Here is a 17179-nt window from a genome sequence, read left to right as displayed (position 1 = left end):
ATTAGAACTAGTGACTCAGGATATGGAAATTGTTAACCACTACTTCCACTCCATCATTCATAGACACAAAAACACATTAGTGTGCTGTGACATGGCTGTAAAATTGAAAAAGATGGAAGGTGTTATCTGTCAAAGAAACAAAATGCAAGTCCCTATTAGAAAGTAGCATCTAGATTTGAGTGCAAGTGTTAAAAACATTCCATGAATAAACACTTTAATTCTATGTTCAATTGTTTCTACACTTAAGTAGAATAATTGAGAATAATTCATTGAGGCCCAAAAGTTCACAGTAAAAGCACATTGAAACAGGATAAATTGGGAAAGAAGGAAAAAACTGAGAGTGAGCCCTAGTTCAATTGATGCTACACTCCATCTAATGTAGAAACATTCTGGAGTCAGGTGCTTCTTGCATCTGCTTAGGATGAATTTAGAAGAGGAGATGGCAGTGGTAAGATGATGTAACCTGCTAGAGATCCTACCTCTTTTCATAATATCCTAGAATGGTATAACAGAATAAAACCATGGGTGAATTAAAGCCAGACAACAATGCATTTTTACCCAGAATGATCCATCCTCTTCTTCCTGTCTAGAGAATGGCAAAGAAATCCCTGCCTTGAAGAGGGGCAGCTGGCCAGGACCATGTCAAAATGATGCAAGTACCCCTTCCCTCTGTGATAATAATCCCAGTGTTTCTACAGGGGATATGGTGAGGACTGGAGTGCAATGGGGATGGATGTCTTGCACTGATTTGGCAGCAGAGTGGACCATCAAGAACTTCTGACTCACGATAATGTTAGTCCCTTTTCTGGTTTAAACAAAAGGCCCGAAGTTGCAAATTCTGGACATTTGAAAGAAAAACAAAATATGGATATAAATCTGACAAACTCAGAATTGTGAGGGAACCGGTGCACTGGCTCATTTGAAACAAGTGATAAAAAAGAACAGTGAAATGTCATGGTTGGAGGCATTACAGTTGAAGGGTTTTTAAAAAGAAACAGTGAAAAGCAATGGGAGAAAACACCCCCCTACAAACAAGTAAGAATCAAGTGATCTATGAGATCCTTGTACAGAAAACAGAAGATAGCTCAATGGTGAGAATAAATCAAAGAAATAAGACATTTATAAAACAAAGACAACTTGTGAAAAACTGCAGAGATGGAGATAGAACAGGTAGAATTGAAGTCACTTAACAATAAAAGTTATTAGTCTGTTTAAACAGAAAAGTCAGCAATTGCATACAAATGTGCCAAGCACATAGAGCAATTTTAAAATCCTTGTGAGTTGAATAATGATTTCAAAGCCTCTTTGTAATATTGTTACATGAGGAGCTGAAAGTTAAACTCTCTGCATGTGTTCCTAGAGTAGGTTGGAATGCCACAAGAATGCTGTTTCAAACAGTGGCCTACCTCGTGTTTCTTGTGCCTGTGCTCCATATCTGACTGCTTTCATCACAGCAGTAGTAGCAATAGTCATTTACTTCTGCATTTTCTACAATGAACTTTCTCTTATGTTCACAAACCTGAAGGTTCCAATTTGAATTCCGTGCAGAGTTTGCATCTTTTAGCAATTAGCAATGAAAGCAAGATAGTGAGGGTATCACTAGCACAGAAACAAGAGGTAAACAACACAAACATTTGATAACATACTGTAGTTTGAACTGAGGAGAGTAATATTCTACTCAGAAGACATCTATATATTCTTTTTCCTAGTTTCTACTCATCTTTACAACGGGCACAATAGCTTTGTTTGACTTCACTGGTGGGGATGTTTTGTGCCACTTCATTTTGCCTTTCCCGTACGTAATAGCATCATCATGGGAGCCAGTGTTTGCTTTTGACAGAGATGGCAAATTTCTCTTCATTAAAGGTATAAAAAATGCACAGTTAATTTTATGTTTAAAGCTCTTCTTGGGTAAACGTTGAGCTATTTGGAATTGGATGCATTGTGTTGCACAGGCAAAATAAGCCTTTCTTTTGTAGTTTAAAATTTCTAATTTGAGTAGTGAAATTTAATTTCTGTTTGGATTAACCCTGTTAGTTAAGTGAGAAGGGATCTACATGAGGCAAACTGCTTATATAGGAAAATCTGGACTGTTTAGGAGCAACAGAGGTGCCTGGGGTGGAGAGTAACTGAGGAATAAACTCCAAGGGCCAGAGGACAAGAGGAAGTAGAAAGATTGGTCCATCTGACAGATCCATCTTCTATCAAAGGGTCCTGTCTATAATAATATCGTTCTGTGAGGATGATGGGGGTTGGGGTGTGGGTGGGGTGGGGGGTGCGGTGTTGTGCGTTTGCGCGATGTTGTTCCATGGTGTGAGGGAGTGAGGTCCATCACCTCTGAAGGCAGTTTACAGCAGGCACAGAGGCTTGTAAGGTACAAGGTAGGCTTGTTGGAAAAGCCCAGTTGTATTAAAGGTTGTTATACTCTCTAGCCCTTAAACTCACTTCTGTTTAACCTCTATTCCACCATACTTCCATGTTTCCCCTCATATCTCTCATGTTCCCAATATTCTCCATCTCTTTCCATGGCCCCATGACAGTTTTGTGCCCTTATTGATTGATTTTTATTGTCACGCGTACCGAAATACAGTGAAAGGCTTTGTTTATGAGGTACAGGCAAACCACAGCAAGCAAAGGATGTACGGGTCAAAAAGACTTAATGGCAGACAGGTTATATTGCAGGTTATTTTATTTGAGGTTAGATTCTATTCAACAGTGTGATAATGGCCGGAAAGAAGCTTGTGCGTGTGTTTAAGCTTCTGTATCTTCTGCCTGATGGAAGAGGTCGTAGGAGATCATTACTGGGGTGCAATGGATCTTTCATAATGTTGGCTGCCTTTCCTTCAGCAGTGAACTGTGTAAATGGAGTCCATGGATGGAAGGGTTGGCTTCCGTGATGGTCTGGACTGTGCACACCACCCTCTGTAGTTTCTTGCAGCCCTGGGCAGAGCAGTTGCCATTTCAGGCCGACATGACTGTGGACATTATGCTTTCAATGGTGTATCTGTAGAAGTTGGTAAAGGACCTTGTGGACATGCCAAATTTCCTGAGCCATCTGAGAAAGAAGAGGCATTGCTACACCTTCTGGACTGCTTCATTTACGTGGGAAGTCCAGGATTTATGCTCCTCATCCAGTCACAATGGTATCCACTGTGGGCAGATCTCAGGAATCATATGGTAACAAAATATCTAATTCTAACAAGTAGAACTCAAACATGAAACCCATTTACATAATATAAACACCTTGAGTGGTCCATCTGTTGTAAAATAAACAACCCTGTTTTCACTGCCAATATCAAATAATTTGATGACATCTTAACAGTATCAGACAAAATGTCTATATAGCCTACTTGAACTGTTTGGACCAATGGATCTGATTCCATACTCTATGACTCTGTTAGTGTTTCTGGATCATTTGAAACTCAGCCAAGTAATGATATTGAGACTAGCTGTCATAACAAGTTTTGGAAAATCCAGATATTGGAGTCTACTGAAATTGCAAAATTAGATGCCAATGATTTTATCAAGCTACGCCAGGTAGTTTGTCAATCAACACACTTCACTAACTTTTTACTCTAAGGGAAAATCCAGACTTTTTGTTTCAGTGTTAAGCTTTAGCCTCCCGAGGTGGACCAAGAGAGCGGGTGCTCCAGGCAGAGTTTGAGGTCGCTGCTCCGCCAGTCTCGCTGAAGTTATGTCTACAGGGCCAACCTGTGAAGGGTTTTCCTTCCATGTTTTTAGCCTGGTAGCTGTGTTCAGTTCCTATTTCACAATGTTTAAAATTGCTGTGGACCCTTCTCAAAAGTGAGGTGGTGCCTTCTCTGTTTCTTTCCTGCAGGCTTTGAGAGCTTCAAGCTCAGAGGGCCCACTGACCTTCATTGGCCAGCAAATTGGCCCTTGAGGCACTATTTAGCTAATAAAGGCATTACAGCCTTGGTTCAAACATGGACAAAAGAGCAGAATTCCAGAGGTGAGGTGGGAGTGACAGCCCTTGATATCAAGGCTGCATTCGACCAAGTGTGGCATCAAGGAGCCCTGGCAAAGCTGGAATCAATGGGTATCAGGGGGTAAATGCTCCGGTGAATGGGGTCATACCTGACACATGGGAAGATGGTCGTGGTTGTGAGAGGTTAATCACCTCAGTTCCAGCACATCTCTGCAGGAGTTCCTTGGGGCAGTGCCCTAGGCCCAACCAGGTTCAGCTGTTTCGTCAATGAACTTCCCTCCATCATAAGATCAAAAGTGGGGATGTTCGCTGATGATTGCACAATGTACAGCACCATCCGTGACTCCTCAGATACTGAAGCAGTCCATGTTCACATGCAACAAGATCTGGACAATATCCAGGCTTGGGCTGACAAGTGGCAAGTGGCATTTGCGGCACACAAATACCAGGCTATGACGTTCACCAATAATAGACAATCTATCCACTGCCCCTTGACATTCATTGGTGTTACCATCCCCCACAATCAACATCCTGGGGGTTACCGTTGACCAGAAACTCAACTCAAACTCTGGACTTCTCAAAGCCTCTCTGCCATCTACAAGGCACAAGTCAGGAGTGTGATGGAACACTCCCCACTAGCCTGGATGAGTGCAGCCCCAAACACACAAGAAGCTTGACACCATCCAGGACAAAGCGGCCCGCTTGATTGGCAGTACATCTACAAGCATTCACTCCCTGCACCATTGACACTCAGTAGCAGCAGTGTGTACTGTCTACAAGATGCACTGCAAAAATTCACCAAAGATCCTCGACAGCACCATCCAAACCCCCGACCACTTCCATCTAGAAGGACAAGGGCAGCAGATATATGGGAACACCACCACCTCCGAGTTCCCCTCCAAGTCACTCACCATCCTGACTTGGAAATATATCACTGTTCATTCACTGTCGCTTGTTCAAAGTCCTGGAATTCCCTCTCTAATAGCATTTTGGGTCAACCCACAGCAGGGGGACTGCAGTGGTTCAAAAACGAAGCTCACCACCACCTTCTCAAGGGCAACTAGAGAGGGCAAGAAATGCTGGCCAGCCAGAAATGTGCACCTCCCACAAATGAATAAAAAAATGCAGAAATCACGATCAGGTGACAATTCATAATACAATAGGCCAAGATATGCACTTGACTCTGAGGTCTGTGCCTGATCCAAAAATCAAAAATATTGCCTTGGATGTATGAAATTCATCTATCAGTCTTTATCCACAATTCTCTATCGTTAAATGTAATATCTCCAAGTTTGCAGATGACTCAGCTGATTTGGGGGGTGAACTGTGAGGTTCACAGAGATGCGTTACAGGAGATGAGTTGAGTGAATGGGCAAACGCATGATAAATGAAGTATAATGTGGACGAATGGGAAGTTATCACTTCGGTCGCAAAAACAGAAAGGCAGATCATTATCTGAATGGCAATGGATTGAGAAAGGACGAGGTGCAGTTATAAGTGGATGTCCTTCAAGAAAGTATGCAGGGACAGTAGGCACTGAATAAGCTGTAAGTTTGATTCCAGGAGCAGGGGTATCTTGCTATAGTTGTACAGAGCCTTAGGGAGACTACCCATGGAGTATTGTTTGAAGTTTTGGTCTCCTCATCTAAGGAAGGATGTTCTGGCAATAGAGGGAGTACAAAGAAGATTTACCAGAGATAATGGGAACTACAGATGCTGGAGATTCCAAGATAATAAAATGTGAGGCTGGATGAACACAGCAGGCCAAGCAGCATCTCAGGAGCACAAAAGCTGACGTTTCGGGCCTAGACCCTTCATCAGAGAGGGGGATGGGGGGAGGGAACTGGAATAAATAGGGAGAGAGGGGGAGGCGGACCGAAGATGGAGAGTAAAGAAGATAGGTGGAGAGAGTGTAGGTGGGGAGGTAGGGAGGGGATAGGTCAGTCCAGGGAAGACGGACAGGTCAAGGAGGTGGGATGAGGTTAGTAGGTAGCTGGGGGTGCGGCTTGGGGTGGGAGGAAGGGATGGGTGAGAGGAAGAACCGGTTAGGGAGGCAGAGACAGGTTGGACTGGTTTTGGGATGCAGTGGGTGGGGGGGAAGAGCTGGGCTGGTTGTGTGGTGCAGTGGGGGGAGGGGATGAACTGGGCTGGTTTAGGGATGCAGTAGGGGAAGGGGAGATTTTGAAACTGGTGAAGTGATTTACCAGTCTGATTCCTGGGATGGCAGGACTAATATAAGAGCAGAGACTGGATCAGGTAGGACCATATTCAATGACATTTAAAAGAATGGCAGATAAAATTTCACAGAAGCCTATAAAGCTTCAACAGGACTAGACAGGGTAAACGTAAGAAGGATGTTCTTGATGACTATGAAGTCCAGAATGAGGGCAAAAACAGGAAGGCAGATCATTATCTGAATGGCAATGGATTGAGAAAGGACGAGGTGCAATTATAAGTGGATGTCCTTCAAGAAAGTATGCAGGGACAGTAGGCACTGAATAAGCCGAAAGTTTGATTCCAGGAGCAGGGGTATCTTGCTATAGTTGTACAGAGCCTTAGCGAGACTACACATGGAGTATTGTTTGAAGTTTTGGTCTCCTCATCTAAGGAAGGATGTTCTGGCAATAGAGGGAGTACAAAGAAGATTTACCAGTCTGATTCCTGGGATGGCAGGACTAATATAAGAGCAGAGACTGGATCAGGTAGGACCATATTCAATGACATTTAAAAGAATGGCAGATAAAATCTCACAGAAGCCTATAAAGCTTCAACAGGACTAGACAGGGTAAACGTAGGAAGGATGTTCTCGATGACTAGGAAGTCCAGAATGAGGGGTCACAGTCTAAGGATATGGGGTAGGTCATTTAGGACTGAGATGAGAAATTTCTTCACTCAGAGAATGGTGAGCCTGTGGAATTCTCTGGTATAAAAAGCATTTGAGGCCAAAACAATGAATGTTTTCAAGAAGAAGTAAAATATTATTCTTAGGGCTAAAAGGATAAAAATATATGGGGAGAAAGCAGGAACAGGTTACTCAGTTGGATAATCAGTTATGATCATATTGAATGGCAGAGCAGGTTTAAAGGGCTGAATGGCCTACTGCTGTTCCAATTTTTATGTTTCTGTGTTGCTTACAGGAGATAAAAGGATGGGTGTAGACTCCCCCAATGGGAATGAAAACAGAAACTCGTTATTTGCCTTCTCCTTGCTCTTCCTTTTCTCACTAGACAGTTGTACAAAGGAAAAACAGCTCTTACAGCCTTCTTCACAGAATACTTGGGAAGTAAGATGTGAACATTTTCTGCAGGAAAGGTAAGCTGATTCGTTTTAGAAAAATATAAAGACCAAAGAAACATAATAATTCAGTGTTCAATTTCTTAAAGAATACATTTTCTCACAGTCTTTATGGTCTAAGATGAATATTACAGCAAGTAGGACAGTAGTACCGACATTTTTAGAATTTTATTCCTTCCCACCGGAAGTGCACGATAGTCTATGGCTTCACAGGCACTGACCATCCTTTGGTTGTCCCAATAGCTATATTTCATGTAAAAAAGCGAACCTTGTATTGGGAATCTTGGGAGTGGGAATAATGGAGAGGAGGACACCCAACACCCAACAGCCACACCATGCCTATCCCTGCTTACGTACAACTTCAGATAAAAGATGACGATCAGGTGCAAAAGAAATAATAACTGATATTTTCTTTCCTCCTTCCTTTCAAACAGATTTCAGTGTGACCCTGCTAGCCCAACTGAGATTAGCGAGCACCACATTATAGGGAGGTGGTGGTGTAGTGGTAATGTTCTGACGTCATAGGTTCAAATCCCAACATGGCAGATGGTGAAATTAGAATTCAATAAAATTCTATAATTAAAGGTTCCTTAATAACAACCACTGTCAATTGCAATGAAAACCCATCTGGCTCTCAAGTGTCCTTACAGACGGAAATCTGCGGTCCTTACATGATCTGGCATATGTGTGACTCAGATAGATGGCAATGTCGTTGACTCTTAATGGTTAAGGATGTGTAATAAATGGTGGTCTAGTCAGTGACACCCACATCCAGCAAATGAATATATTTGCCTGTGATGGAATCTGAACCTTGCCTGAGTTTTTTTGTCATATGGAACATAGATTGTAGAGTGTTGCAGCACAAGAACAGGCCCTTCAGCGCACTGTGTCTGTGCCATGGTGCCATTCTAAACTAATTCCATCTAATACCATCCAATACATGGTCTGTATCCTTCTCTTCCCTGCGACTGTCCCTGACCCTGTGACTGTCTAAATGCCTTTTAAACATTGCAATCATATCTACTTCTACCACCTCCCTTGGCAGCATGTTCCAAGCACCTACACCCTCTCTCAAAAAACTTTCCTCCCCTACCTCCTTTAAACTTTTCCTCTTTCATCTTAAACCTTTGCCACCTAGTACTTGACATTCCCAAAGATTCTGATTATCCACACTATCCATGCCTCTCATAATTGTATATGTATCAGGTCACACCCTCAGCCTCTGGTGCTCTAGCAGAAACAATCCCACTTTGTCCAACCTCTCCTTATAGCTAATAGATTGCAACCCAGGCAACATCCTGGTAATAAAATGTGAGGCTGGATGAACACAGCAGGCCAAGCAGCATCTCAGGAGCACAAAAGCTGACGTTTCGGGCCTAGACCCTTCATCAGAGAGGGGGATGGGGGGAGGGAACTGGAATAAATAGGGAGAGAGGGGGAGGCGGACCGAAGATGGAGAGCAAAGAAGATAGGTGGAGAGGGTGTAGGTGGGGAGGTAGGGAGGGGATAGGTCAGTCCAGGGAAGACGGACAGGTCAAGGAGGTGGGATGAGGTTAGTAGGTAGCTGGGGGTGCGGCTGGGGGTGGGAGGAAGGGATGGGTGAGAGGAAGAACCGGTTAGGGAGGCAGAGACAGGTTGGACTGGTTTTGGGATGCAGTGGGTGGGGGGGAAGAGCTGGGCTGGTTGTGTGGTGCAGTGGGGGGAGGGGATGAACTGGGCTGGTTTAGGGATGCAGTGGGGGAAGGGGAGATTTTGAAACTGGTGAAGTCCACATTGATACCATATGGCTGCAGGGTTCCCAGGCGGAATATGAGTTGCTGTTCCTGCAACCTTCGGGTGGCATCATTGTGGCAGTGCAGGAGGCCCATGATGGACATGTCATCAAGAGAATGGGAGGGGGAGTGGAAATGGTTTGCGACTGGGAGGTGCAGTTGTTTGTTGCGAACTGAGCGGAGGTGTTCTGCAAAGCGGTCCCCAAGCCTCCGCTTGGTTTCCCCAATGTAGAGAAAGCCGCACCGGGTACAGTGGATGCAGTATACCACATTGGCAGATGTGCAGGTGAACCTCTGCTTAATGTGGAATGTCATCTTGGGGCCTGGGATGGGGGTGAGGGAGGAGGTGTGGGGACAAGTGTAGCATTTCCTGCGGTTGCAGGGGAAGGTGCCGGGTGTGGTGGGGTTGGAGGGCAGTGTGGAGCGAACAAGGGAGTCACGGAGAGAGTGGTCTCTCCGGAAAGCAGACAGGGGTGGGGATGGAAAAATGTCTTGGGTGGTGGGGTCGGATTGTAAATGGCGGAAGTGTCGGAGGATAATGCGTTGTATCCGGAGGTTGGTAGGGTGGTGTGTGAGAACGAGGGGGATCCTCTTGGGGCGGTTGTGGCGGGGGCGGGGTGTGAGGGATGTGTCGCGGGAAATGCGGGAGACGCGGTCAAGGGCGTTCTCAATCACCGTGGGGGGGAAGTTGCGGTCCTTAAAGAACTTGGACATCTGGGATGTGCGGGAGTGGAATGTCTTATCGTGGGAGCAGATGCGGCGGAGGCGGAGGAATTGGGAATAGGGGATGGAGTTTTTGCAGGAGGGTGGGTGGGAGGAGGTGTATTCTAGGTAGCTGTGGGAGTCGGTGGGCTTGAAATGGACATCAGTTACAAGCTGGTTGCCTGAGATGGAGACTGAGAGGTCCAGGAAGGTGAGGGATGTGCTGGAGATGGCCCAGGTGAACTGAAGGTTGGGGTGGAAGGTGTTGGTGAAGTGGATGAACTGTTCGAGCTCCTCTGGGGAGCAAGAGGCGGCGCCGATACAGTCATCAATGTACCGGAGGAAGAGGTGGGGTTTGGGGCCTGTGTAGGTGCGGAAGATGGACTGTTCCACGTAACCTACAAAGAGGCAGGCATAGCTGGGGCCCATGCGGGTGCCCATGGCCACCCCCTTAGTCTGTAGGAAGTGGGAGGAGTCAAAAGAGAAGTTGTTGAGTGTGAGGACGAGTTCCGCTAGGCGGATGAGAGTGTCGGTGGAGGGGGCCTGGTCGGGCCTGCGGGACAGGAAGAAGCGGAGGGCCTTGAGGCCATCTCCATGCGGAATGCAGGTGTACAGGGACTGGACGTCCATGGTGAATATGAGGTGTTGGGGGCCAGGGAATTGGAAGTCCTGGAGGAGGTGGAGGGCGTGGGTGGTGTCACGGACATAGGTGGGGAGTTCCTGGACCAAAGGGGAGAAAATGGAGTCCAGATAGGTGGAGATGAGTTCGGTGGGGCAGGAGCAGGCTGAGACGATGGGTCGACCAGGGCAGGCAGGTTTGTGGATTTTGGGAAGGAGATAGAAACGGGCTGTGCGGGGTTGGGGAACAATGAGGTTGGAGGCTGTGGGTGGGAGGTCCCCTGAGGTGATGAGGTCATGAATGGTGTTGGAGATGATGGTTTGGTGCTCGGGTGTGGGGTCATGATCGAGGAGGCGGTAGGAGGTGGTGTCGGAGAGTTGGCGTCTGGCCTCGGCGATGTAGAGGTCAGTACGCCATACTACCACTGCGCCACCCTTGTCTGCGGGTTTGATGGTGAGGTTGGGGTTGGAGCGGAGGGAGCGGAGGGCTGCCCGTTCTGCGGGGGAGAGGTTGGAGTGGGTGAGAGGGGTGGAGAGGTTGAGGCGGTTAATGTCTCGATGGCAGTTACCGCCTCAACCTCTCCACCCCTCTCACCCACTCCAACCTCTCCCCCGCAGAACGGGCAGCCCTCCGCTCCCTCCGCTCCAACCCCAACCTCACCATCAAACCCGCAGACAAGGGTGGCGCAGTGGTAGTATGGCGTACTGACCTCTACATCGCCGAGGCCAGACGCCAACTCTCCGACACCACCTCCTACCGCCTCCTCGATCATGACCCCACACCCGAGCACCAAACCATCATCTCCAACACCATTCATGACCTCATCACCTCAGGGGACCTCCCACCCACAGCCTCCAACCTCATTGTTCCCCAACCCCGCACAGCCCGTTTCTATCTCCTTCCCAAAATCCACAAACCTGCCTGCCCTGGTCGACCCATCGTCTCAGCCTGCTCCTGCCCCACCGAACTCATCTCCACCTATCTGGACTCCATTTTCTCCCCTTTGGTCCAGGAACTCCCCACCTATGTCCGTGACACCACCCACGCCCTCCACCTCCTCCAGGACTTCCAATTCCCTGGCCCCCAACACCTCATATTCACCATGGACGTCCAGTCCCTGTACACCTGCATTCCGCATGGAGATGGCCTCAAGGCCCTCCGCTTCTTCCTGTCCCGCAGGCCCGACCAGGCCCCCTCCACCGACACTCTCATCCGCCTAGCGGAACTCGTCCTCACACTCAACAACTTCTCTTTTGACTCCTCCCACTTCCTACAGACCAAGGGGGTGGCCATGGGCACCCGCATGGGCCCCAGCTATGCCTGCCTCTTTGTAGGTTACGTGGAACAGTCCATCTTCCGCACCTACACAGGCCCCAAACCCCACCTCTTCCTCCGGTACATTGATGACTGTATCGGCGCCGCCTCTTGCTCCCCAGAGGAGCTCGAACAGTTCATCCACTTCACCAACACCTTCCACCCCAACCTTCAGTTCACCTGGGCCATCTCCAGCACATCCCTCACCTTCCTGGACCTCTCAGTCTCCATCTCAGGCAACCAGCTTGTAACTGATGTCCATTTCAAGCCCACCGACTCCCACAGCTACCTAGAATACACCTCCTCCCACCCACCCTCCTGCAAAAACTCCATCCCCTATTCCCAATTCCTCCGCCTCCGCCGCATCTGCTCCCACGATAAGACATTCCACTCCCGCACATCCCAGATGTCCAAGTTCTTTAAGGACCGCAACTTCCCCCCCACGGTGATTGAGAACGCCCTTGACCGCGTCTCCCGCATTTCCCGCGACACATCCCTCACACCCCGCCCCCGCCACAACCGCCCCAAGAGGATCCCCCTCGTTCTCACACACCACCCTACCAACCTCCGGATACAACGCATTATCCTCCGACACTTCCGCCATTTACAATCCGACCCCACCACCCAAGACATTTTTCCATCCCCACCCCTGTCTGCTTTCCGGAGAGACCACTCTCTCCGTGACTCCCTTGTTCGCTCCACACTGCCCTCCAACCCCACCACACCCGGCACCTTCCCCTGCAACCGCAGGAAATGCTACACTTGTCCCCACACCTCCTCCCTCACCCCCATCCCAGGCCCCAAGATGACATTCCACATTAAGCAGAGGTTCACCTGCACATCTGCCAATGTGGTATACTGCATCCACTGTACCCGGTGCGGCTTTCTCTACATTGGGGAAACCAAGCGGAGGCTTGGGGACCGCTTTGCAGAACACCTCCGCTCAGTTCGCAACAAACAACTGCACCTCCCAGTCGCAAACCATTTCCACTCCCCCTCCCATTCTCTTGATGACATGTCCATCATGGGCCTCCTGCACTGCCACAATGATGCCACCCGAAGGTTGCAGGAACAGCAACTCATATTCCGCCTGGGAACCCTGCAGCCATATGGTATCAATGTGGACTTCACCAGTTTCAAAATCTCCCCTTCCCCCACTGCATCCCTAAACCAGCCCAGTTCATCCCCTCCCCCCACTGCACCACACAACCAGCCCAGCTCTTCCCCCCCACCCACTGCATCCCAAAACCAGTCCAACCTGTCTCTGCCTCCCTAACCGGTTCTTCCTCTCACCCATCCCTTCCTCCCACCCCCAGCCGCACCCCCAGCTACCTACTAACCTCATCCCACCTCCTTGACCTGTCCGTCTTCCCTGGACTGACCTATCCCCTCCCTACCTCCCCACCTACACCCTCTCCACCTATCTTCTTTGCTCTCCATCTTCGGTCCGCCTCCCCCTCTCTCCCTATTTATTCCAGTTCCCTCCCCCCATCCCCCTCTCTGATGAAGGGTCTAGGCCCGAAACGTCAGCTTTTGTGCTCCTGAGATGCTGCTTGGCCTGCTGTGTTCATCCAGCCTCACATTTTATTATCTTGGAATCTCCAGCATCTGCAGTTCCCATTATCTCTGATACTATTTTAACATCCTGGTAAACCTCTTTTGCACCCTCTCCAAGGACTCCACATCTTTCTTATAGAGTGGCAAGTAGAACTGCACACAATTCTCCAAATGTGGCTTAACTGAAGTCTCATACAGCTGCAATATGACTTGCTGACTTTTATACTCAGTGCCCAGACCAATGAAGGCAAGCATGCTGTACACCTTCTTTACCACTGTCCACTTGTGTTGCCACTTTCAGGGAGCTATAGACTTTTGAGGTTGTTGAGGTTGGTTTGCTTGCCGAGCTGGTTTCTTGTTTCGCAGACATTTTATTACCATGCTCGGTAACATCCTCAGTGCAGCCTCCGTTGAAGCATCGGTAAGTTTTCCCACCTGATCTTTAAGGTATGGACTTGCACCTCAAGATTTTCTGTATATCAATACTCCGAACGGTCCTGCCATTTACTGTATACTTTCCCCTTACATTTGACTTCTCAAAAAGCATCACTTCACACTTGTCCATATTAAGCTCCATTTGCCATTTCTCCAACCAACTTTGCAACTTATCTGTATCTGCTGTATCCTTGACAACCTTTCTCACTAGCCACAACTCCTCCAATTTTCCTGTCGTCTGCAAACTCACTAATCAGATGACCTACATTTTCATTTATAGAGATGACAAAGTGTGGAGCTGGATGAACACAGCAGGCCAAGCAGCATCATAGGAACACAAAAGCTGACGTTTCGGGCCTAGACCCTTCATCAGAAAAGGGCGATGGGGAGAGGGTTCTGAAATAAATAGGGAGAGAGGGGGAGGTGGATCGAAGGTGGATAGAGGAGAAGATAGGTGGAGAGGAGACAGACAAGTTAAAGGGACGGGGATGGAGCCTGTAGAGTTGAGTAGAGGTGGGGAGGTGGGGAGGGGATAGGTCAGTCTGGGAAGGATGGACAAGTCAAGGGGGTGGGATGGGTTAGGAGGTAGGGAATGGAGGTGTGGCTTGAGGTGGGAGGCGGGGATAGGTGAGAGGAAGAACAGGCTAGGGAGGCGGGGATGAGCTGGGCTGGTTTTGGGATGCAGTGGGGGAAGGGGAGATTTTGAAGCTTGTGAAATCCACATTGGTACCATTGGACTGCAGGGTTCCTAAGTGGAATATACGTTGCTGTTCCTGCAACCTTTGGGTGGCATTATTGTGGCACTGCAGGAGGCCCAGGATGGACATGTCGTCTAAGGAGTGCAAGGGGGAGTTGAAATGTTCGCGACTGGGAGGTGCAGTTGTTTGTTGCGAACCGCATAGAGGTGTTCTGCAAAGTGGTGCCCAAGCCTCCACTTGGTTTCTCCAATGTAGAGGAAGCCACACCGGGTACAATGGATGCAATATACCACATTGGCAAATGTGCAGGTGAACATCTCCTTGATGTGGAAAGTCATCTTGGGGTCTGGGATGTCGGTGACGGAGGAGATATGGGGCAAGTGTAGCACTTCCTGTAGTTGCAGGGGAAAGCGCTGGGTGTGATGCGGTTGGATGGGAGCGTGGAGCGGTCAAGGGAGTCACGGAGAGAGTGGTCTTTCCGGAAGGCAGACAAGGGTGGGGTTGGAAAAATGTCTTTGGTGGTGGGGTCGGATTGTAGATGGCAGAAGTGTTGGAGGATGAAGCATTGTATCTGGAGGTTGGTGGGGTGGTATGTGAGGACGAGGGGGATTTTCTTTTGGCGGTTATTGCAGGGACGGGGTGTGAGGGATGAGTTACGGGAAATGTGGGGAGACACGGTTGAGGGCGTTCTCAACCACTGCAGGGGGGATGTTGTGGTCCTTGAAGAACAAGAACATCTGGGAAGTACGGGAGTGGAATGCCTCATCCTGGGAGCAGATGCGGCAGAAGCGACGGAAATGGGAATAGGGGATGGAATTTTTGCAGGAAAGTGGGTGGGAGGAGGTGTATTCCAGGTAACTGTGGGAGTCGGTGGGCTTGAATTTGATGTCGGTTGCTAGGTGATTGCCTGAGATGGAGACAGAGAGGTCTGGGAAGGGGACGGATGTGTTGGAGAAGGTCCAGGCAATAACCACCAAAAGAGAATCCCCCTCGTCCTCACATACCAGCCCACCAATGTAGAGGAAGCCACAACGGGAGGCTTGGGGACCGCTTTGCAGAACATGTATGCTTGGTTCGCAATAAACAACTGCGCTTCCCAGTAGCGAACCGTTTCAACTCTCCCTCCCATTCCTTAGACGACATGTCCATCTTGGGCCTCCTGCAGTGCCACAGTGATGCCACCCAAAGGTTGCAGGAACAGCAACTTATATTCCACTTGGGAACCCTGCAGCCCAGTGGTATCAATGTGGATTTCACAAGCTTCAAAATCTCCCCTCCACCCCACCGCATCCCAAAACCAGCCCAGCTCGTCCCCGGCTCCCTAACCTGTTGTTCCTCTCACCTATCCCCTCCACCCACCTCAAGCCGCACCTCCATTTCCTACCTACTAGCCTCACCCCGCCCCCTTGACCTGTCCATCCTCCCCGGACTGACCTGTCCCCTCCCTACCTCCCCACCGATACTCTCCTCTCCACCTATCTTCTCCTCTATCCATCTTCGATCCGCCTCCCCCTCTCTCCCTATTTATTTCAGAAGCCTCTCCCCATCCCCCTTTTCTGATGAAGAGTCTAGGCCCGAAACGTCAGCTTTTGTGCTCCTGAGATGCTGCTTGGCCTGCTGTGTTCATCCAGCTCCACACTTTGTTACCATGGATTCTCCAGCATCTTCAGTTCCCATTATCTCTGATACATTTTCATTTAAGTCATTTATTATATTACAAACCGTGGAGGTCCCATCTCTGATCCTTGCAGAAGATCACTGTTCACAGAACTCTATGCAGAAAAATCACCCTTCCGCAGCTATGCACTGTCTTCTATGACTATGTCAATCTTGTATTCAACTTAACAACTCACAATGGATTCTATTGTTAAACTGCCCAGTCCATTTACTTTCTGAGTTTATGTTTGTTTTTGAGATGTTCTTTTGTTTGCCTAATTTATGCTTAATTTTGATTTTCATATTGTGTTTAAGATTGAATTCTCTGAAGAGCAGAAATGAAGAAATGACAAAGTGTTGGAATCAGCTTCAGCACCATGCCATAATAGTCAATGAAAGAAGAGAAGCTAAATAAAAATGACACATTCAGTATAATAGGAAGAACATCACAAGAGATTGGGATATAACAGTGAAGGATTTCTCATTCTGTTGTGTTTGCTGAATGGTTTCTAAAATGAAGCTTTCAGACTTGAAATGTCAATCCAAAGCAACTGAAATTGGAAGTTATACAGACTGTAGAAGGATTGGGGGAACAGTTAACCTTGTGTTGCTCCTCTGCAACTCTATATACTGATGCATCAAATGCTGCACCTCTAGACAACAGGTAAATTTGCATCAATTGCATCATTTTGAAATAGTGGGAATAATTGTGCAAGGTTTAATGCTGACGCTAAGGGTCACTTGAATCCTATGTGTAACTGCCCATTTGTCTAGTGATGTTTTTCACTGGCAACAGAGTTTTGCAACTGTCTCTTTTTAATAAATTATAATCCTGAATATCCTATTCCTTTTTAAGTTTTGTCTCCTGCCATTGACTCATGCCTGGAGTACAATTGACCATTATTGCAGAGCTATTACCTAGTAGTCTGCCAGGGGACTTCTTACTTTACAACTGAATAAAAGTGCATTTGAACAAAATCTCTGATGTGGCATAAATTAAATTTAAAGAAGCTTTGTTGAGTGCAGTCATTAATAATCTAAAGTAAAAATCTAAAGAGTTTGTAGTGGGTAGGTTAAAATGTCACTACATTTACTAAAGATTTGCCTGGATTTGCTGGAAGAGGTTCCAAGTTACTGGCGGAGAATTATTTTTGGATAAGTTTACGTTTATAAATTTTGTAGCAGT

At 47.8% G+C, this 17179-nt stretch overlaps 1 protein-coding gene across 3 annotated transcripts in view; it reads left to right on the top strand.

Annotated features, from left to right (window-relative positions):
* wdr93 (WD repeat domain 93) overlaps positions 1 to 16943 on the top strand; it is a 58987-nt gene extending 42044 nt beyond the window's left edge. For 2 of the 3 annotated variants that reach the window (XM_059639344.1, XM_059639343.1), the window contains exons 15-17: positions 1710 to 1866; positions 7084 to 7258; positions 16309 to 16943. In XM_059639344.1, the coding sequence (XP_059495327.1) occupies positions 1710 to 1866; positions 7084 to 7258; positions 16309 to 16408 (432 nt within the window). In that variant the 3' untranslated portion in view covers positions 16409 to 16943. Of the gene's footprint in view, positions 1 to 590; positions 1223 to 1709; positions 1867 to 7083; positions 7259 to 16308 lie in introns of those variants that run through there. The other variant, XM_048562740.2, reaches the window with a different exon arrangement.
* The last annotated feature ends 236 nt before the right edge of the window (positions 16944 to 17179 follow it).

This window comes from Stegostoma tigrinum, chromosome 33 (assembly GCF_030684315.1).
Source record: "Stegostoma tigrinum isolate sSteTig4 chromosome 33, sSteTig4.hap1, whole genome shotgun sequence".
NCBI classification, from domain to species: Eukaryota; Metazoa; Chordata; class Chondrichthyes; order Orectolobiformes; family Stegostomatidae; genus Stegostoma; species Stegostoma tigrinum.
The sequence above is the reverse complement of the archived record's forward strand: the minus strand, read 5'-3'. Positions and strand labels throughout refer to the sequence as shown.